Raw genomic sequence first — 18,869 nt, 5'->3', positions numbered from 1 at the left:
AGTACTAGAGTTAGTACCAGCAGTGAGCCTGGCAAGTCAGCCTGTGGTTATTCAACAGAGGATTAGGGGCTGCTCTCCTCTCTCTGTGTCACACGCTTTTATCATGCCTCTGCACTACCCGCCACACTCTCGACCTCTTCTGTTTGGACTGAAGTGTTGTGGTTTTCCTTATATTTGTAGTGTAGTCATTTGGCTGATGCGATGGCCGCGTTTTAACCACACTCGCGAGAAACCGAAGACTTACTTGCCACTCGCAGAGTACCTCTGGGTACAAAGAGGCTAGTAGACGCGGATCAGAGGGATGAACTCTTCAGAGTCTGTGAACGACGCAGGCTGTGTGAAGACCAGGAGTGTTGATGAGTTATGAGATATGAGTCTTGCTGATAGCAACCTGCTCTCAACTCATCCTCATCTAATGCTGCCTGCCTGCTCTTGTTCTCCGATGCGCCTCCTTTGCCAGCTGAGCCTCTAAACACGCACATGTTATGAAATCATCCAAATTCTAAAGAAACATCCTCACCCCAAAGGAAAAGTATACAGATGGGCAATTGTTGAAAGCTCGGGCTCTGTAAATTATTAGTGTTTTGCTGGCAAATTCCAACTCATTTGCTGGAGAGAACATGCAAACAAATCATCCATTATTTGTGCATCAATGCGAATGTGGCTCACTCTTTTTTTAATTTATTTTATTCTCCAACTCTGATTAAACTGCAGAGAAGCTAATTTTCGCATACCATTAAGTATGACTGAAGTGAGTTGTATGATTCTGTGCTCTTAAACCAAATTACATTTTGATATGTATATAGATAGATAGATAAAGCCCAGCGGCTGATTTTATGCCTGAATCTGAGTTGTGCAGGAGGAATCTATACCTGGAGGATTAGAGTAGTAGTAGAGATGTACCTGTACACCACCCCTCCCCCACTCTTTTCAGAGGCCTGTTTCATTGATTTAAAGTCACTCAGAGTGGAGGACGACGCAGCGTCTACAATCTTCTTCTTCTGCTGTCTGTTTGGCTTAATTTTCTCATGGTCTGTTTGCTCGTTCCCATGCTTTTTAGTTTTTCTCTGACTCACCGGTGTCCATCCCGTTTTAACTTTCTCTCTTGCCTTTCCCTGACTCATTATGCGTCTCTCTCTCTCTCCCCCCCCCCCCCCCCCCACTGAGTGGTTTCGTTTCTCCACACACTTAAACAGAGAGAGGGACATGCCAGAGAGACAGAGGAGGGTGATAAAAAAGAGGGAGCAAGAGAGAGGGGGACAACAGGCCTTTTGTTGAGAAGTTGAGCAGGCCCAAAGTGCCTGGTCAGCATGTGTGTGTGTGTGTGTGTGTGTTTGTGTGAGAGTGAGTGAGAAAGAAAGAGGCTGCGGCTCTCTTCTCTGTCAACCAGTTTCTGTCCCACTCCATAAACCACAATGGCCAGACAGACTGAATTATGACCCTGACGTTGTCGTCACGACAGCTGCTCTTAAACATCTCCCATGGGCTGGACCTGCCCTCACTTTCTTTCTTTTCTCTCGCTGTCTGTCACCCTGTGACGCACACTGTCACTCACCTCATCACTCCTCTCGCTCTCTTTCCCCTTACCGCTCTTTGCGCATTTAGTCTGACTTCATTCCCCTTCTCGGTGTGTCGAGGAAGCCATCGACTCATCTGCACTTAACCAACATTTTTCTGCTTAGGTGCTCTTGAGTAGATTACGCATTTTATGAGTTGTCGGTGTGAGTTTAATTACGTTTCAGTGTCTCTACAATCTGCAGCAATGCAGTCTTTCAGTTGAAATGGGCCCAGTTATCTTGTGACTGTAAGCAAGGTAACAGTGTGCTAGAATGATCGGTGGATTAAACAAGCGGCCGATCGACAGTAAAACTAATGAATTCCAAGTGCAACATATTCATCTACTTTGACGTGAAAATGTGTTACCAGTGTAAATTGAATGTACTTGGGTTTCAAGACGTTTTCAAGAGAAGTTGCGGCCTTAGTTGAGTTGTATAGGATTTCTTTTCAATAAATCCATCTCGTCAAGGCCTCAGATGCCGGCTTGACCTCCAGTACTTGGTGTTATTGGTCTTGCGTAATTCTGCTGTTCTGTAACACAACACGCTTTTAATGTACACTATGCTACACTTTGAATATACGATGCACAGCCAGGAGGCTGTACTGTGGAACAGGACTTCATTACCAATTTACACATGGTCCTCCACTTTCTAATTACCCCACAAGGTAGAAGGAAATGCCAGCCTCTAAATGTTTACCAGTGCTATGAAGTCATGGAAATAAACAGCTTTTTTCCCTTGTCTTGCCACCCCCCACCTCTAGCAGGCCTTTTTGTTCTGCTGTCTTCTCTGTATATCTCTCCTCTACTCTCCTCCCATTTTGGTGCCCTAGCTGTCTCTGCCACTCTCTGCTGGCCTTGTCTCTCCATCTGTTTAATTCTCTACCTCCTTTATCTTTCCTTCCTACACCTGCAGGCATGTGTCCTCTAAATGTCTGGTCAGGAGAGGCCACCCTTAATTCCCAACCAATGATAGTGACGCTGGCAATTGTTGCATTCAGCACCTCCTCTTCTTTTTCCTTTTCTTTTTAGACTTTTGAATAAGTGGTTCCTGTCTGCTCGGTTGATTTGCAGCATCTGATCTGATTCGCTTGTCAGAAATAGCAGTGTCTCTTTTCTTCAGATTCCCTTCCCTTGGTAGCCTTTAAAAAATAAATTAATAAATAATTGTGCAGTTTAATCACTGAATTATCTCAACATAATATGAAAATGCGGTTTGAAGCAAGATCGCCTCCTCTGTGATTAAACATGAAAGGAATGTCACAAAGAGTGCCCAAATTCCAGCAGTGGGTTTATTCCACACAGACAGGCTTTTTTGGCAGCGTTTTGGCTTGTATTGGTACTAGCTACAGTTAGTAGCAGAGTATTTGGAGGACATGTTGCAGAAATCTTTCACCTTTTTTGCTTTTGACCCAACCCGTGGCACAGGCAAGCTGTTCAAAACCAAATGTCTCATTTATGCTGACGTAGGGCTCTTTGCAGAGAGGAAATCCATTATGGTGTGCTGATAATGGGCCGGGCTGGATTGCACTCGAGGGGCTTTTTTTGGACTTTGGTGCTGCTCAGCAGTTCTGACAGCTCTGCTGAGTTGAAGGCTCACAACCTTTTTTCTTAGGTCTTTTTCTAAACATCTCCTTGTTTTTCATGCACCTCATGTCTCAGAGTGTTTACTCACCCCGAATAACTACAAGGCTGCATCTGCATCTTGCATTTCAATTTGTGTTACAACAGATTTTATTTTGAGACATGCCCCAGGGTAGACTTGGACCTATGAGTAAAAAAAGGTGGGTGGGTTTGACCAAAAGACACGGAGCTGTGAGTCAGATGTGCGTGCGGTGGAGTAATCGTGCCTTGTGGAGTCATCATGTTGGATGTCTTCATGTTTATGCGTAGTGTAGACTCCTTAAATCAGATGATGAATCCTTTACCCCTTCACTGGCGCAATGCCCAGAGTCTTGGCCCTTGGTGTCACTGCCTGCCCCAGAAGAGACCCGCTACATGGCTTACTGGACATCCCAGATCATAGGGAGGGAATTTGACATGGGAATATAAATTGTGTTTTGCTGCAGATTTGAGAAAGTTTTGCATTCTATTTCAGAGGTTTAGTTACTTTTCAGAAGATAATCTCACATACAAAATCAGTTTATAGAGTGTGATGCATTGTAGGATACAATATCGTCACGATACTTAAGTCCCGATACAATTATTATCGCGATATATATTAAAAAAAATTTCAACCCCAAATTAAGGAAAACTTAGTCAACAAAAATTAATTGATTTTATTATTCTAGGACTAAAACGTTTAGAATTGATTAAATAAAAGATCGATACTTGGCTTCTGTGTATCGATACAATATCGCTATGCAAAATATCGCGATACTATGCTGTATCGATTTTTAATTTTTTTTTCTCCCCTGACCCTTAATGCATTGTTGTATATTATACTACGGCAGTTAAAATCAAATGTGCTTTAAGTTAATTATGTTGCCAATACTTTTGTAATTTTACTTTATGTACAATTTTGAATACCTATATGCCTGCATGTCATACACTATACTATGATCTATTCCAGCTGTGGACCGTTGTTGCATAACATTCTGTCTTTCCACATTCCCAGTCATCTCTCCAGAATCTGTGAAAATACTCAGTTTTGATTTAGAGATATAGTAGGTGGCATGTGTGCTTCACTATCTCCGACTACGTCCTCCATGCAGCCAAGATTTAGAGGTCTGAGATTCTCTCTAGATTAATGCTGACACATCCCTCAGCCTCACTTAAGCGCACTGTAAAATGAGTGGGTGGTTTTCAACCATGCTATTAGTGTTGCTATTATTCGCCCTTCTGTAATTTAATGGCAGTGAGGCTGAGGACAAAAGGAGATTGACCACAAAGGCTATTTAGGCTCTGCTCGCCTCTTGTTTAAAAAATAAAAATGTAATCACTGCTTCTCGCTGACACAGTACTATTTTTGGATGGCGAACACTGTTCCATTACCAAGTGGTCCTGAAAATGTGGTCTTTAATGTTGTTCGGAATAGACTCCGTGGCTGCTCTGAATCCATAGTTTTAAGGCTTGTCGACATGGTACAACAAAAGGCGGTTTGAAGCAGCAGCATAGTCCAATCGCACTGACAATGATACAAGTTTTATGTTTTGGGAGACGCTCACATTGTCCGATAAGAGAATTTTTTTTGTAACTGATGAATAATATATTCTCACGCGCCAGACTTTGAATCTCTTTTTGATAAGGCTCTCCTCCAACAGCCTCCCCAACTCATTTATTCTTTTTCACCACACTGCAGAATTTACTATTCCCCTCATCCACTTTCACCACGGCAACGTGTGTCATCTTGCTTTATGTGCTGGAGAACATAATCTGGTTGTCTGAAGCAACTGTTGGTTGCTGAGCACATCGCATGATGGGGAGGGAAAGGAGAGTGAAGGAAGAAGAGGAGGAGGGGGAGGGTTGGGGCTGGAACCCCTTAGGTAGGGCGAGTACTCCCCTGACCTATTTAGATCACAGCGACAGGCCTTTGTTTGTTACTGTTGCCTTCGGTCCTCCACTGGAATATTTCCCCCCCTAATTTTTGTATTTTCTTTTGGAAGTCCATATGCTCACTCCCCATTATTCCATTTATGTCTAATTTTTCCTCATGAAATCTGCCACGATGTAGCCATCTGTTTAGACTTTAATGTGGGACTTGGTTCTGATTTCTCAGATGTGCTCTGTCTTGGCTAACTGTTTTTATGGCCAGTGGATTTCCCCACGTTAGATTATCAGATCTATGCTACCCTAATGGATGCCTGCTTTATTGATGCAGTGGACCTGTTTACAAATGATCAGCCTCCCCGATCATGGCTGGTGCTAATTGCTAACGATGATTAAAAGCCTGTGGAAAAAGTCTGATGCTGCTGACCCATCGACCGCCAGATAGCTGACTTGTATCTGACATGCAAATCCATACTGCATTTGTTGCTGCACTTCCGGGGGTTAACTAATCAGCCCATGACTTTTGGTGCACATATTTAACCTCTCAGCCAAATCAGCTTGCGAGATGCAGAGGATTGTCCAGGAATTGACCCGTTTGTGGGAGTTATAGCTGCCTCTTGATTGGCGAGTGTCCTCTGTGGCAGGGATTACCAGGGTTTTAATTTATCTGAGTGTTTTTATTTCTAAATTACAAAATCCAACATTCAAGAAGCTACAATTGTATAGCTTTTTCTGGCACAGAGCTTTCCTGAAAGAAGACTTAATCCTCCAGCCGAGATGGCATAATACCTCTCGGTGGCTCACGTCTTTTACTGTGAGACATCGTCACTCAGATACTAGGTTCAAAGAGTCAGGTTTTGCTCTGCCATGCAGCCATGGAAATGAGCATGAACCTTTTGCATAGCTGTGTTGATTATAGAGGACTAATGCTTGCAGCCCCAGAGTGGTTCTCATCACGTCTGATGGAACAATATGAAATCAAAGCGGTTTGCTCCGAGCTCTTCGCAGAGTAAAAGTGTTGAGCATCAGGAAATGTCACAACGGATTAAAAGCCTTTTTGCCTGCTCCTCTTTCTGTTTGGTTTTTTTGTCCACGGTATCTCCCTCATTGTCCCTCAAACACCCTCCCTCCTTATCTCTTTTGGACTATCTCCTTTCATCTGTCCTCCACTGCTCTATGCCTTCCCCTGTTTTCCCCTTTTGCCCCCCTCTCCCTTCCTCTGTCTGCCGGGCCTAAGATGGAGTGGCTCAGTCGCACAGAGCTCATAGTTAATTAGGCTTGGCCTTGTCACACATTGAGGGCTGGAGCCAGAGTTGTAGCTAAACCCAGTGGGGAGGCAAGGACAGAGATGGAGATCTAGAACAGTTGGCGTCAATCTATTGCCTGCTGCTGACAAAGCCAGCCTCCATTCCCCTGCTCTCTTAAACCCTGTACACAGGAAGACTTTGTCCCTGTGTGTGTGTGTGCATGTGCGTGTGTGTGTGTGTGTGTGTGTGTGTGTGTGTGTTTATCACGTTAGATTAGCATTATCTGTGCCTCACTGTGCTGCTTTTATGCAAGTCTAAATTTGGTCGATTGATTGATTTAATCAGCGGCAAGTAGTCAACATGCAAAACATGTATCTGGTTCTAGCTTCTCCAACGTGAAGCTGTTCAGTTTTCCTTCTGTAAATTTCTTACTTTGGGGCTTTGGACAAGATAAAATAAGATATTTGAAGAAGTTGTCTTAACTTTTTTTTCTGTATGGTTAATAATTTAATCAAGAAATTAATCAGCAGAAGATAAGATAACTAAAAGGGACTCTCAACACACCAAATTTAGATGTGTGAGAATATAAAATCAGGGTAAAACCCATCTTCTCTTGAAAAATATGGATAGAATTGGAGCGTTTGATGTACGTTACAATAGACAATGTCTTTTGCAGTAAACTCAAGTTTAACATGTGTCTTTAGAAAAAGTCTGCCAGTGTTGTCAATGTTGCTGTTGCCCTTTGGAGCGGGAACTCTGCAGTATAATGGGGATCTGCATAGCCTCTCCTATGGATTGTGGTCACCCGTGTTAAATATCCCCCAGCTTAACAGTGTGTACAGCTATTCAGATAGAGAACAATTTTCTCTCTGTCTCTCTCTCTCTTTCTCTCTCTATGTGCTTGACATAAAAAGAGAAAATCCCATTTCAGCCGTGACATTCTGCCTGTGTTGCAGAAACATACAGGGACTATACATCAAAGCAAGGCAGAGTGCACAGTGAGGGAAAGGAGGTTTAATGACGGCGGTGGTCTGGAGTGATAATATAGAGCCGCTAAGAAGGCACGTTGAAGTTATTATTCCAAGTAAAACCCCTGCACCAAATCTATCGCACAGCTGTGCAGGGAATATGAAGCTGACTGTGTAATATTCATTCCTTTCCACATTGTACAGGCAATCCATTCAGGCTGGTGTATAATTGGTTAATCAATCTATCTGTGCTTTATAGCTAAATGTATCTCTTGGCCTTTTGTCTCTTGGCAGGTTCGACATACAGTGTTCTCTCCACTATGCCCTCTGACTCAGAAAGCAGCAGCTCCCTCAGTAGTGTTGGTATGTATAACGACTAAGTGTGTGTGTGCGTGCACCAGACTGGTTCTATACTATCTCCAATCACTCCAGAGCTAAAAAAAAAGTCAGACTGGCTGTTTTTTTGTAAAATGCTGTTTACTCCAATAATTAGTTTTGGAAGTTTATTTTTCCTTTTAAATCCCACATTGGGCCACTCCCCCAATGTCTTCCTCTTTCCTTAAGGAAAGCAAGATTGCCTTTCTCTAGTTTTGACAAAGGTCCAAATGACTCAGCTGTGTTACATAAACCTCCAAAAGGGCCAAATGTTAAGCCAAAGATCGACATAATCCTCAGATTTCCTGCTGTGGGTGTTCTTTTCAATGAAGAAAACAACCCCAAAAACAATTCTTTAATGAGATATAACGTTTTGCCAGAGTCTGTCTATTTGTCAAAGGACCCACAGTGAAAAATGAAGTTCTTGTTATATTTAATATTATGCTCTTAAAATTATTCAGGTGTTTTTTTTTAATCTCATGGCAGGTATAATTGAACAGAGCTTGTTATAGGTGCATAAGGTCAGGGTAAAGAAAGTTTCCTTCAAAACAACTGCTATAAATGGAGTTATTATTCCTTTACAAAGACTTGGGTCCCTTGGCAGTTCAAACATGAGTGCTACAAATTGAATCAAAGAATTACTGATTTCCTTTGCTTATACCAGACAGTATCAGATATGCATCATCAAATCCAAATCCAATTTTTCTGCCTTTCTTTTTCATGTCAGATATTACAGATGGTGTAGCCTTGTAAAGCCAATATGATTTTTGCACATTTTCAACAAATTGTCACAGAAAACCCCTCCCAGATTATATAAGGCAGTTCTAGCCTTAAGTGTTGAGCAAAACCAACACTCTTTTTCTTATTGATGCAACATTTTGTTATACTACTCTTCAATACGTTATCTGTGTTTCCAATAGCATCTGAGCTATCGTACATTATGCCCTACCTATGCATTTGTGTCCAGTGTGTTTTGATTAATGGTACTAGCTTCTGATAATGTGCTCACTGTTGCAGGTTCGCCAGTTAACGGTGAAGCATCCTCCCCACCCCCGGCCATCAACGACAACCGGCCATCCGGTGACAACCTGGACACAATCTTGTTCCAGCTTCGCCAGGTGACCAGGGAGAGGGACGAGCTCCGTAAGCGTCTCGCGTTGGCATCGCCCGGGACCACCTTCGACGACTGCAGGTGCAAATCCTGGCTTGCCTGCCAAGTTGTTGTTACTGTTGTTTTTCTTTTTTTTTATCCTTTTATTTGGCTCAGGTGTATGAATCTGTCCTCTGTGATCCAAGATGCTTTTTGCCTTAATTAATTTCATAAGATCCGACCATTGTCTCTTACCTTAGATGCAGTGCTGTCAGAGGAGTTTATATGAAGTTTCAGGTGTCCAATGTGTATGATTTAAGGGGATCAGTAGAAAAAAAAGGGAGAGTTTGCTTTTTCCCGGTACTTGAAGGCCACCATATCTCATTGACATACTATTAAAGGGATGAGTGAGTGCATGAGCATTCAGCCGGTTGCGATCTGCACCCTCACTGCTAGATGCCACGGACGCCTACACAGTGCTCACAGTCCCTGTGATGTCAGTGTCCTTACTGCTGGCTGCCATGTCTTCATCTACTTATTCTCTGCTGTCTGGAGTAATGCATACTCTACATTTCAGTGAGATGACACTGACACTGGCTGCTTAATTAAGTTTATTCTCTCTAGTTACCAGATGTGTCTTGTGCAACAGTTGATACAAAGGCTGTGTTGCTTAAATCAGTGCATACCTTTTTTAAATGTTGTTTACAGTTAGTCAGACATTTCCTTCTTATCTTCTCATACACATGGAAGGTCAATGTTGTCTTTTACATACTACTGTCTGGTCTGTATTCAGCCACATTATAGTACAAGGCTGATTCCTTGCTGTTTTTCTCCGTAAGGCCAAATTCCAAAGCCAGTCATGACTATGAGCGTCTGAAAAGTCAGTGCATGAGAGCCATGGCAGACCTGCAGTCTCTCCAGAACCAGCACACCAAAACACTAAAGAGGTGCGAGGAGGCTGTGAAAGAGGCTGACTTCTACCAGTAAGTATTTCTCGTGACACCTATTTTCTCGTTGCTGACAAAGGACTCCGAGTCCTTCAGTTTGAGAAATGTACCTGCATTATGCAGTCTATGTGCAATACACATCATTGCGTAGATTTTTATTCAAAAGCAGTGGTGAAAGTGCGTCGGGGCTCATTATTATAGTGCAAATCTTGGAAGCGTGGGATGAACATTCTGTCACCTGCTGCTTTTTACCATCAAAATAATTACATTTTATTGCATTGTTTTTCTAGAATTGTACCAAATACCGGCTTAGTCTTGCAATTAACCTAATTGAAAGAGCATCCATTGGAGCTACAGCTGGCTTTCACATTAGCACTACAAATCAAATGGTTATAGAAGCTTGGAAATTGAGGCATTTTTGTGATTTTAAATTATTCAGCCTCATAGCAGAGACAAACTTTCTGGAGCATAGACACTGATCTTATGGTGTATTAGCTGTTGGAGTGTTTAGATGATTAAATATTAATAATATTTTCAAACATGATGGAAGCAAAAGATGCATTATCAAATGAAATTAATTGCTAATCAGACATTTGATAAATTATATGGGTTACATTGATGCTTTGTTTGAAATGACTCTAACAAAGATACATCGATCAAGGTATGCCACACTTGAACTAAAATAAAAAATAAAAAAGTTTGCACTTAAGAAATGTCTTTATAGGTACACCTCTGGAAACTGTCCCTGTCTTGGATACTATCCATTAATATGATGACTAAATCTGAAAATACTTTTGTTTAGTTTTGTTTTAACTGTTTAGTATCACTTGCTTAATCCTCCTGCTGGATTTTAAGCCCCTGTTTACTGAGTAACATCAAAACTGTCTCTCCCTTACGCATATGGGCATGCACAAGGCATCTCCCTGTATGTACATGTGTGTGTTCGCTCCTCATGCGTTCCTGTGTGCTTCTTTACCCCAGCATGCTGCACAGCCGCGTCCTGGGTGAACAGACACAGCTGAAGGAGGAGATGGAGACACTGAGGAGGGACAACGGCCAACTTGTCCGAGAGCACAACCACCTAAAACAGAACTGCGAGGAGCTGAAACGACTGCACATTCAGGACCAGAAAGAGTTAGCAGAACTCCAACTGCAGCAACAGCAGGTACAACACACACAGTCACACAGAGAGACACACGGTCACACAGACAGACACGCATGTGCTTTAGCTACCCAGATGTTATGAGGGCAGGGATTGCTTTTGGAGATTTACCGATATGGCACAGATGCCGCAGCCAATATACATAATCAACTGCTTTTTCACAAAAAAATGTTTTTATTACTTTTGCTACAGCATCACATATTCATAATAGTGCTGAGGTTTTCACCTCTATATTTTGAGGTCATACATTTTGGAGCATCAACCAATATTTCCATACTTTGTTCTAAATAGCACAAGGATGCTGTGACCCCGTATTGGACTTCGATGCGGTACTGTCTAACGCAGCACCCATGAGAGCAGTGCAGTGGTTAAGAGCACAAGGCAGCCAAGCGGAGGGAAATGCATACAGAGCACTTTGAAAAGGGCAAGCACAGAAGAAAAGGGCTTTGGCATGGGCAAAGGGCACGCTGACCCAAACCATGTCGCTACAAGATCACTGTATATGCAGTGTATGCTGTGTGGATGAGGTCAATACAGCCCTTGGGTCACAGCAGCTCTGTCAGGAATCAGGAGGGCTTAATCAGCAAGACCTGCAGTAACAACACATTCAGCCTTGCAGAGAATGAATAATGCATTGTGAAGGACACATTCTACACATAAAACAGTTAATTTAGCAGCCATTTTGTTCAGAGTATGTGTATGAATGCAGTTTGAAATGTATTCTCAATTAATACAAGTAATTGTTGCAGCAGGTATTGCTTGATTTAGAGTAGAATCCTGCCCACACATTGATGCCATCTGCTGCTAAGGTGGGGCACAGCAAATACAGGATCAGTTAGATTTCATCCGATGGCTCAACATTTTGGAGTATAGTTTTTATAAGTATTTTTCTAATGGCATATCATGTGGCTTTTGTTGTTCTCTCCAGGTAATGAGAGAGAAGGGCTCATCAGAGGTCTTAAACAAACTGTATGACACTGCCATGGACAAGCTGGAAGGTGTAAAGAAGGACTATGATGCCCTGAGCAAGCGCTACAGTGAGAAGGTGGCTAACCATAACACAGACCTGAGTCGCCTGGAGCAGGCAGAGGAGGAGAACCGAAGGCTGCAGAAACAGATGGACGCGTTGCTCAAACAGCGAGACTCAGCCATGCACTACCAGCAACAGTACTCCACCTCAATCAGGAGGTGAGAGCATTTATCACCTGCACACACACTGAGAACACGTGGGAGATGAAATGAAGCGTTGGTATATTTTAGAGAAAATATATTGATGTGTAGAAAAATAATGTGGTGGTTTTAGAGGCTTGAATCAGTCCAGAGGAGATGATGGCCAAGCACCTGTACATGCACATACAACCTGCGCCCGATATGAGCTACACTCAAGCTGCAGCCAGCACATAATTCCACATGAGCATCTCATAAAATTGTTCACTGAAACGCTCACCATCTGCCTCGGCCCTTTCCAGGTTTGATTCAGTGCAGCTGGAACTGAACAAGTCCTCCGCTCAGAACAAAGAGCTGCAGAGGGAGATGGAGCGCCTGCAGGCAGAGGTGACGCGCTACAAGAACTTGCAGCTGAAGGCAGCCAAGGACTGCGAGAAGTTCAAGGAGGAGAGGGACTCCGTGTTCAACGAGTATCGTCTCATCATGAGTGAGAGGGACCAGGTGATCAAGGAACTGGACAAGTTGCAGACGGAACTGGAGGCAGCCGAGGCCCGACTGAAAAACACCTCATCAGAGAGAGTGGTGGCCAGTGAAGAGCTGGAGGCACTCAGACAGGTATGAGGATCCAGAATGTACTGAATAGACACAGCTTTTACTTCACTGATGTATAATCAAATATTTAGGACATCAAACAGAAATTCATGAATGACATGATTACTAAAATGTTGACACGTTGAATGAAAGACTCGAACGTGCGTTTATTTGCTTTCTTGCTAAGAGTTCAAATAGGAGGATTGATTCCAATGTAATTTACGGTAAATGTGTTGCTGGAGACCGCACCCAATTAGCTTAGCTTAGCATAAAGACTGGAAACAGGGAGAACTTCAGAAAGTAATTTATTTTGCAAAATTGGATACATCAATCAATCACAGCTTACCTAAGAGACCTACTGTCTCACTGACAGTTACTGGGGGAACTATTTCCTCTCAGAGAGCTGTCGAGTTTTTACTGCATCTGTTAGTGACTAAGAACAGGCATCTACTTTTCAGCCAGTGGATCAAAGGCCATTTTCTCCGACGACACAGCACAGAAATAGTTAAGCTCAACTGTCTGCTTTTTGAAGAATATTTCTTCAAAAGAGATGTGTTGGATCACTCTGCATTGGCCCTCAATTTTTTTCCCCACTTTGCATTAATGACTCTCAGTGATGTGATTCCATTTTGCCCCCCCGCCTGTTCCCCACAGGAGTTGAACTCATCACTGGTGGACCGCGACAGGGCCATCTGCGAGAGGAACGAGCTGCTGGAGAAGTACTGTCACGAGGTGAAAGACAAGGCCGAGGCTCAGAAAGAGCTGAGCCAGGCCTGCAAGGACATCGAGATGGTCCGTGAGGAGAGGGACGTGGCCCGCAAAGAGAGGACTGAGGCCATCGTTCAAAGGGATCAGTTGCTCCGAGAGTACTACCAGGCCAGACAGGTAACGAACTGCTTTCTGACAGGATAAAGTCAAAGGTTAGACACATGATAAAGAGCACAGTCCATCCAGAGCTGTCAATTCAGTATGTCAGTGGCCTTTCTGTGGATTTATATCACACCTCTGTCTGCCCACTAGATGGCCCTCCTAACAGTCTGCAGGTTATTACATGTACTTAAACCTGAAGGGCCTCAAAAAAGAGCTGTGGCTTGTTTGAAAGTCACAAACTTCACAGCATACACGGCTAACTCTAGGACACTGGAACTGGAAATGCAGCATGTAGCACACTAGAAATGATCTGATTCCTGTACACTCATGTTCATAGAAACAGGACTCGGCCACCCTGGACATGGAACGAGCAACCAAGGAGATTGAGATGCTGAGGAAACAGTATGAGGCCATGTCCCAGGAACTGAAGGAGGCCACACAGGAGGCTGAGGTGGCCAAATGTCGACGGGACTGGGCCTTTCAGGAGAGGGACAAAATTGTGGCGGAGAGGGAGAGTATAAGGTCAGTGTCTATGTCAAATGGGGGTACGTGAGATTTTTTTTCAAATATATATTTAAAATGAGTATCCATTAAAAAATCCTTTAATAAATATTCAATAAATTAATATTTATAAATTAACTCATAAACTGAATTGGATATATTATATTTTAAACAACTGTGTATTGCATCTTTTTTACAACCAGAAATGCTTTGCACTAGTCGAGGGGTACTCGGTTGAAGAAATATTTCAGAGGCGCTTTATCGCTGAAAAAAGGTTGAGAACCAGTCATAGAGAATCACTGGCTAATTCCTGCTCCTCCCAATACTCTGTGACCTTTTTATTCTCACGTGGCTTTCCTGTCCTTCCCCAGGACTCTATGTGATAACCTACGGCGGGAGAGGGACCGGGCAGTCAGCGATCTGGCTGATGCCCTGCGTAATCTGGATGACATGAGGAAACAGAAGAACGATGCGCTGCGAGAGCTCAAAGAACTCAAGTGAGTCTTCAAAATGGTTCTGAAGCCTCAGTTAGGGTGCAAATTAAAGGAAAGACTCATACAAGTAAATTCCAGGAATATCTTCCTGCATTTAAAGAAACACAAAACGACACTGCCGCTACTCAGCCAACTTACTCTGTCAACGTGTCTTTGTCCCTGTAAGCTGTTGTACTCAGTGTGAGGCAGGGCGTAAACTGTGATATTCTGCCCTTTGAGGCACCATGGTGCTCAGTTGTTTGTCTGGCAGTATGTCCACATGCTCAGATTAAAAGTGTAATCCTGACAAGCGCCAGTGTTTTGGACACACACACACACATACGTGCACGCACATGCACGCACACGCACGCACACACACACACACACACACACAGATTCTCTCTGGCCCTATCGCCCTGATTGTGTATGTATTGGATGTTAAAAGCTCCCTCTGGTGGCTGGAGTCAACATGACAGCCATTTTGGAGTCATGGTGCCGCATGGAGCTGCAGTGTGCTGTGACTTTGAGAGTTTCTTCCTCTATTCTCTGTAACGAGCGAAGTAAGATTGGGGTTTTAATGTCACAGCTACCCTTAAGGTATGCCTCAGTAGGACACCATATATCTTACTGACAGTTGGCCATTGTGTGCATTCTACTTTTAGTAGTTCTTATAAGTAAATATAAATTTGATTCCCTAAACCAGTAAAAACAAGTTTAAGGGCCAATCCCACATAAACATGTCAAAACATATATACTTTCTAAATTTCTGTGTTATTTTCTCATAAAAGCCCTCTTTAAATCAGACTGTATTCTACACAGAACGACGCACACTGTGCTTTTGATTAGAAAAAAAATGTTTGCAGTATGCAGGTTGGCTGTGTGTGACTCTTTCTTTCTGTTGTCTCTGCCCATCCATCCTCAAGTGACTGACCTTTGACTGGTGTGTGTGTGTGTTGTCTTGCTCTGTGAAGAGAGAAAATGGAGAGCCAGCTGGAAAAAGAGGCCCGGTTCTGTCAGCTAATGGCCCACAGCTCTCACGACTCGGCCATCGACACGGACTCCCTGGAGTGGGAGACAGAGGTGGTGGAGTTTGAGAAAAACAGGGTAAGAGCAGTGCTCAGCTCTTATTACTGTGCGAGGGATTTGGTGACACGCCAGTCTCCTGAGAGCCAATGGCGCTTTAGAGACTGCCAAAACTTGATGACATTGAAATGAATCGGTCGATCTGAATGAATTTACTGACATTTATGTTATTGCCTTTACAGGACGACATGGATTTGAAGGCACTTGGGTTTGATATTGCTGAGGGGGTAAACGATCCGTATTTACCAGGAGATTGTGGAATATTTGTTACGAGGGTGGACAAAGGAAGTATCGCGGATGGAAGGTTAAGGTATAAGCCACCGCATGAAGCTATACTGTGTCTCCTTCTGAACTGTCTGTTTATTAAATGCCTCATAGTCCGTCCTCTTGTTTCCAGAGTGAATGATTGGTTGTTGAAGATCAATGACATTGACCTGATCAATAAGGACAGGAAGCAGGTGGTCAAGGCTATGCTTAATGGTGGCGGATTGATCAACATGGTGGTACGAAGAAGGAAGTCTCTGGGAGGAAGGCTTGTAACTCCTATCCACATCAACCTTGTGGGACACAAAGGTATATTAGAGCGCTAAATTCTTAAGCTTGCTTTGTCTTGTCTCATTGATATGCCTTGTGACTGTTAATGCTTCAGTGTTATTTCACCCCATTTTCCCTTCTGTGACTCAGACAGTGGTATTGGTCTGGAGAGCGGCGTATTTGTCACTGCACTTGTCCAGGGGAGTCCAGCAGCCAGGGAAGGTTCCCTCACAGTTGGAGACAGACTGATTGCTGTGAGTCTCACTCAGCTCCTTTTTGAAATCCTCTTTTACATTAAAAAAAAATCCTACCTCTCTCCACATCACTACACTACAGCTCACACAGGTTGCTTTGGCTTTCTAATCCAGGCCTCATTCCATTGCAGTATCCACACTCCAAAGCCAGATACGGTGGGATTAGGTTGAGTATGTGATGTAGAAGGAAGAAAGTTTCCTGCTTTGATTATTTCTTCAAAAAACTTTCAGCTCTAGAGGGCTAGGTGGAGCTGTCCTCACACACACAGCTGCAGTATACCTGCACTTGAGGCAATGGAAGAGAAAAGATAAGTGGCAGAAATGGAGCTATGCATCTGCATCTCATATCTTTGAAAAGTGACCTTGCCTCTTAAGATTAGCATAACTCCCCTGCTAGTTTAAATTTAAGCATGAAGCCTATTCATTACCTTTAAATCCCAGAGCCCTGTGATATCTCTGCTCACCATTTACTGTAGCAGTGCAGCAGTCTCTTCCACATAGCCAGAGAGGTGATATGCCAGCTCAGCTGCAACCACAATTAGCAATGCTAAGTACAGATGATGCGTTTAGAGATCTTAATCGTGGGAGAGTATCGTATTTCCTCATGCCCTTGTGATTGTTTATCACATTAGTGTATTGGGTTGTATTTAACTTTAATGCTTGATTGCGTTTGCAAAAAATAATTTTAAAAGAGTCCAAAGTGCTGAATCTGCGATAATTTATGCATGGGATGTTGAATGTCAGTAGCTGAACTCCATGGCTCAAAGGTGAGCTCTGAGATGCTTGCTCCAATGTATCCAACTTGTTCTAGATTAAAACAGAAAGTTCTTCCCTGAATTTATTTCATCATAAATCTCAGTTGTAATACATTACCCACTTTGCTCTTTAATATCTCTGACCATTTGAAATAAAAAAAAAATCCTCTCAAGTCGAGCCCATTGTGATGGAAATGTGGGGATTGCAGTGTGAGGGTTCTTCAGGCTGAAGTGTGCTGGCCTAGATTTCTTGTGGTTTCCTCAATGTAGCATCGGGATGCATCTCAGGCCCAAGGCCATCTCATGTTCAGGAGCTATGTCACCTGTATGTGTTTGGAGATGTGCATTTATTTGTACTACACTGCCAATAACACACATACACGCCTCAGAGTAATGTCAACAAGATGAAGTAGATTGCTTTAGTGTTGAAGGACCTGTCCTTATTTCCAATGTCTTTCTCTTCTCCCCAGATAAACGGCATTGCTCTGGATAACAAATCTGTGACGGAGTGTGAGGCTCTGTTGAGGAGCTGCAGAGACTCTCTTAGCCTCTCTCTCATGAAGGTGGGCATCGCTCTCTTTGTACTTTACCTATGCCAACAAATCAATCAATTATACCCTACATTGCAGTTTTACAGCTTTAACTGTGTGTTTTGTGATAATTTGATGATTGGAGTCATTTCCTATCATTTTGCCAGTGTATCACAACATTCCTACATCTGTCCTCCCCACAGTTCTTCCCTCACAGCACATCAGGCCAGAACATCTTTGAAAGTCTGCGTGAGTCATCAGAGAAGTCCAATGGACGCATTAACCTGTCTGAGATTCACTCCCGGAACAGCCGCAACCTCAAACACAACAGCTCGACACAGACTGACATCTTTTCCCCGGATATTGGAAGCACCAGCACAAGTAGCATCTCCGGGGAGAGGAGGAAGGTCAGAGGTGAATCTGAGGTGTACAGCGGCATCAGCAAGCCGTTCTCCACAGGTTCCCTCCATGCCACTAGCCTTAGGCCGGCCTCTGACTTGGGCACTGGCCGCTATGGGCCCAGTGCTTTCCAAGAGTGTTGTACCTACACAAAGGCACCTTCCTCCTTGCCCTTTGACCCTGTCTCTGCCTCGGACTGCATCACAATGGAGACAAACCTGGAGAAGAAGCACAGTGGGGGCACGTGGCCCAAGATGATGGTGGGAGGTATGTCTGTTGCACCAGATAACCCCAGCCCACTGACAGCAGCTACCCAACTCTCCATCTACAAATCGCCCAAGCAGAGGAAGTCCATCTTTGACCCAGACACCTTCAAACGGCCCGAAACGCCTTCCTCTAAGATGGAGTACATGGCAGCCAATCAGATTGCTGCAGTTGCCGCTGCTGCTGCAGTTTGCCACTCCCCACAGCCTTTGAAGACGATGGAGTCCCTCTCCTCCTCGTCCACCCCCACCCCTCCAACCCCACCCACTCGCAGTGACTCCTTTAAGTTCAAACATAAACATCAAAGCAGCTCTGCCTCTGACTGTACAATCACCTCAGACGGCAAGGGAGAGGCCGCCATCTCCATGGCAGCAGGAGAGAGGAGCGAGCGAGAAAGAGACCGGAACGGAAACCACTATTTTCTGGATGGCAAGGTCCTAACCTCGAGGAAGTCATGTGATGAGGACATCGGCCGAAGTAGAGGGGAGGAGCCGGAGGTGAAGAGGCCGCGTCCCAAATCGGCCCCGGCCCTTCGACGTAGAATGACCCCACAAACTATCACTCTTCCCTCCTTCCAAGTAAGTTCATTTATCACCTCAAACATTGATTATGTGG

At 43.7% G+C, this 18,869-nt stretch overlaps 1 protein-coding gene across 3 annotated transcripts in view; it reads left to right on the top strand.

Moving 5' to 3' along the window:
• The window catches only part of dlg5a (discs, large homolog 5a (Drosophila)), a 33,872-nt gene that overhangs the window by 2,227 nt on the left and 12,776 nt on the right, over positions 1 to 18,869 (top strand). For all 3 annotated transcript variants that reach the window (XM_068567547.1, XM_068567548.1, XM_068567546.1), the window contains exons 2-16: positions 7,554 to 7,622; positions 8,652 to 8,826; positions 9,564 to 9,707; positions 10,653 to 10,836; positions 11,762 to 12,021; positions 12,303 to 12,615; positions 13,246 to 13,476; positions 13,799 to 13,983; positions 14,334 to 14,459; positions 15,407 to 15,539; positions 15,701 to 15,828; positions 15,916 to 16,091; positions 16,203 to 16,306; positions 17,532 to 17,624; positions 17,795 to 18,832. In XM_068567547.1, the coding sequence (XP_068423648.1) occupies positions 7,554 to 7,622; positions 8,652 to 8,826; positions 9,564 to 9,707; positions 10,653 to 10,836; positions 11,762 to 12,021; positions 12,303 to 12,615; positions 13,246 to 13,476; positions 13,799 to 13,983; positions 14,334 to 14,459; positions 15,407 to 15,539; positions 15,701 to 15,828; positions 15,916 to 16,091; positions 16,203 to 16,306; positions 17,532 to 17,624; positions 17,795 to 18,832 (3,359 nt within the window). The remainder of the gene's footprint in view (positions 1 to 7,553; positions 7,623 to 8,651; positions 8,827 to 9,563; positions 9,708 to 10,652; positions 10,837 to 11,761; positions 12,022 to 12,302; positions 12,616 to 13,245; positions 13,477 to 13,798; positions 13,984 to 14,333; positions 14,460 to 15,406; positions 15,540 to 15,700; positions 15,829 to 15,915; positions 16,092 to 16,202; positions 16,307 to 17,531; positions 17,625 to 17,794; positions 18,833 to 18,869) is intronic.

The sequence above is a fragment of the Clinocottus analis genome, unplaced genomic scaffold (assembly GCF_023055335.1).
Source record: "Clinocottus analis isolate CAN_PGR_092001 unplaced genomic scaffold, fCliAna1.0.p SCAF_8, whole genome shotgun sequence".
NCBI lineage: Eukaryota > Metazoa > Chordata > Actinopteri > Perciformes > Cottidae > Clinocottus > Clinocottus analis.
The sequence above is the reverse complement of the archived record's forward strand: the minus strand, read 5'-3'. Positions and strand labels throughout refer to the sequence as shown.